The following is a 2,390-nucleotide window of genomic DNA, read 5'->3' as shown; positions in this document are numbered from 1 at the left end:
ACAAGTGAGGCAATGTTGGATAATCCAGACCATTGGTTTGTTGTGTTCCACCGTATGTACAACGAGGGTCCACAATCAACTGAGAAAATAAAATCCCACCATGGGTCACTTGAATCTTCCAATCTGGGATATTTTTTTAAGAACCCAAGCGTCTGGATTACCAGACCATTGTCCCTACTTATGGAGACTGAAATCCACGTAGAGTATCATACATGTCCTCAAGTTGGAAACTTGCAATGTGAACCCCAAGACCCAAAAGTACATGAGAGAGAGAGGAGGCCCACCCATGAGAGAGAAGGAGAGAGGGGCCCACCCGAGAGAGAGAGAGAGAGAGAGAGAGAGAGGGCCCATAGTGTCATTTGGAGGGGCAACAGTGAAATTAAAGCCAATGGGTTTGGCTCCCCAGCATGTCCTTGTTTCACTCACACAACCCAAAACACCCGTGGTCTGTCCTTTGCCCCCACACCCCACATGCCTTTGTTTTCTCCTCTCTTCTCTCTTCTCTTTTATCTATTCTCTCTTCTCTTCCTCACCATATATACCCCCTCCTCCCCCCTTCACTACACCACAACAACCTCTCTCTCTCTCTCTCTCTCTCTCTCTCTCTCTCTCACTCAAACTCTCTCTTTCTCTCTCTCTCTCTCTATCGCTCAAATGGCCATCAGGAAATCAAACAAACTCCCCCAAGCAGCAGTCATCAAACAAATCCTCAAGAGATGTTCCAGCTTGGGTAGAAAACAAGGCTACGAGTCAGATGATCAAGGCCTTCCAATGGATGTCCCCAAAGGCCACTTCGCCGTCTACGTCGGCGAGAAGAGAAGCCGCTTCATCGTCCCAATCTCCTACCTAACTCATCCCGAGTTCCAGAACCTCCTCCAGAGAGCCGAGGAGGAATTCGGCTTCGATCACGACATGGGTCTTACCATCCCTTGTGAAGAAGTTGTCTTCCGATCTCTAACATCGATGCTGAGTTGAATGAATATCAAGAAACAAATGGAGATGATGATGAAGATTATCTAGAAAAAGATTATATGGCTCCTTTCTTTCTTTCTTTTGGTGTAATTACACTCTGACCCATCACCCATGAAATTTTTTCTGGGTTAGATTTGTATAAAAAAAAATGTAAGGTTGAGATTTACTTACAGTGGTGTGCCCGTCCTGTGCGCCCTGTGAGAAGATTAATGGATCAGTTTAAGAGGGTGATTCCTTGTTTTGAAATTCAGCTTTCTTCTCTACGTGGGAATTTGATTTTTGACACCCATCTTATTGATAGAAAACACCAATTTTCTACTCTTTGTAAGACAATATTGCAACTTTGGTACCATTTTTTTTTACAAAGCGGATAAGTTGGGTGTAATTTTCATTCAACATGGGTGCAAATAGCCACTCCTCTTTATCTATTTTACATGTGTATGTGTGGTCATGGGAAATGTCCTTGATTATCACAATATCGAATTTCCGTAAATGGGTTACTTGGGTGGAAAATCCAAGCCCTTGAGAGGGTGAATCATACCATGAAAGTCATGTGTAGCGAAAATCAGAGCAATCCATTCATCAGGTAAGCTGCAAAAGATATGCTGGAACATACCATCGGATGTCCATTTATTTCAAAGGTGTAGTCCAACAGATGAATGGGCTAATCTGATTTCGGTTCTAGGTGATCTTTACGGTGTGGTCCACCTTTTGCACGGCTTGGATGTTGTACAGAAGTAACACGGAGAATCAAAATATTGTATTGTTTTTCCATGAACGTGTGACTCGTGGATAACATCTGAGCCGTGCCAAAGGCAGGCTGTATCATAAAGGTCATCTGGGGCAAAAATCAGGACGGTTGATTCATCAGGCTTTGTACATTGTCAAAATCAATGGACAGCCAATCATCGTACTCGACTACATCTTCCGCCCACCTGATGAGTGGATATTTCCAATTTTCACTCTTGGCAATCTTCATGGTATGGCCCACCTAATTAACGGCTTTGATGTCCTGCCTAGTTGTCAGATTAAAAGAAAATATTAAGGTTGTATGTGAACGTATATGATGGAAGAGTGGAATTATAAAACAGTGAGGAAAGTATCATCAGAACCTGAAACTAGATTTAGATGTCAGATGATGAGATGAATCTAAACACGTCAAGCTCATCTCACTGAATTTTAGTTCTTGGGTTTTTCAAAGAATTTGTGGTCTGTGGAGTAATTTAGAAAATTTAGAAAAGCTTCTTATTGGGGCAGACCCTTGAGTGGACCATTTTCTACAAAGTGGCATTTAACTGTGTATTGAAATGTAAAGAAAAGAAGGGAATCACTCGACGGTTTTAAATAGCGTTCAGTGGGCCATTGATTGATATGATACGTTGAGGAGTATTATGATTATATTCTCTACTTTGTTGTAT

The 2,390-nt window shown here is 42.1% G+C and overlaps 1 protein-coding gene across 1 annotated transcript; it reads left to right on the top strand.

The window, feature by feature from the left end:
* Positions 1-538: 538 nt before the first annotated feature.
* Positions 539-1,222, top strand: LOC131243450 (protein SMALL AUXIN UP-REGULATED RNA 12-like). The gene has a single exon (XM_058242822.1). It carries the CDS (start codon positions 655-657, stop codon positions 973-975), a length of 321 nt encoding a protein of 106 aa, XP_058098805.1. The 5' UTR covers positions 539-654; the 3' UTR covers positions 976-1,222.
* The last annotated feature ends 1,168 nt before the right edge of the window (positions 1,223-2,390 follow it).

The sequence above is a fragment of the Magnolia sinica genome, chromosome 4 (genome assembly GCF_029962835.1).
Source record: "Magnolia sinica isolate HGM2019 chromosome 4, MsV1, whole genome shotgun sequence".
NCBI classification, from domain to species: Eukaryota; Viridiplantae; Streptophyta; class Magnoliopsida; order Magnoliales; family Magnoliaceae; genus Magnolia; species Magnolia sinica.
The sequence above is the reverse complement of the archived record's forward strand: the minus strand, read 5'-3'. Positions and strand labels throughout refer to the sequence as shown.

Excerpts from the sequence above, each read along its gene's own strand:
- LOC131243450 (XM_058242822.1), top strand. The coding sequence starts at position 655 with ATGGCCATCAGGAAATCAAACAAACTCCCCCAAGCAGCAGTCATCAAA.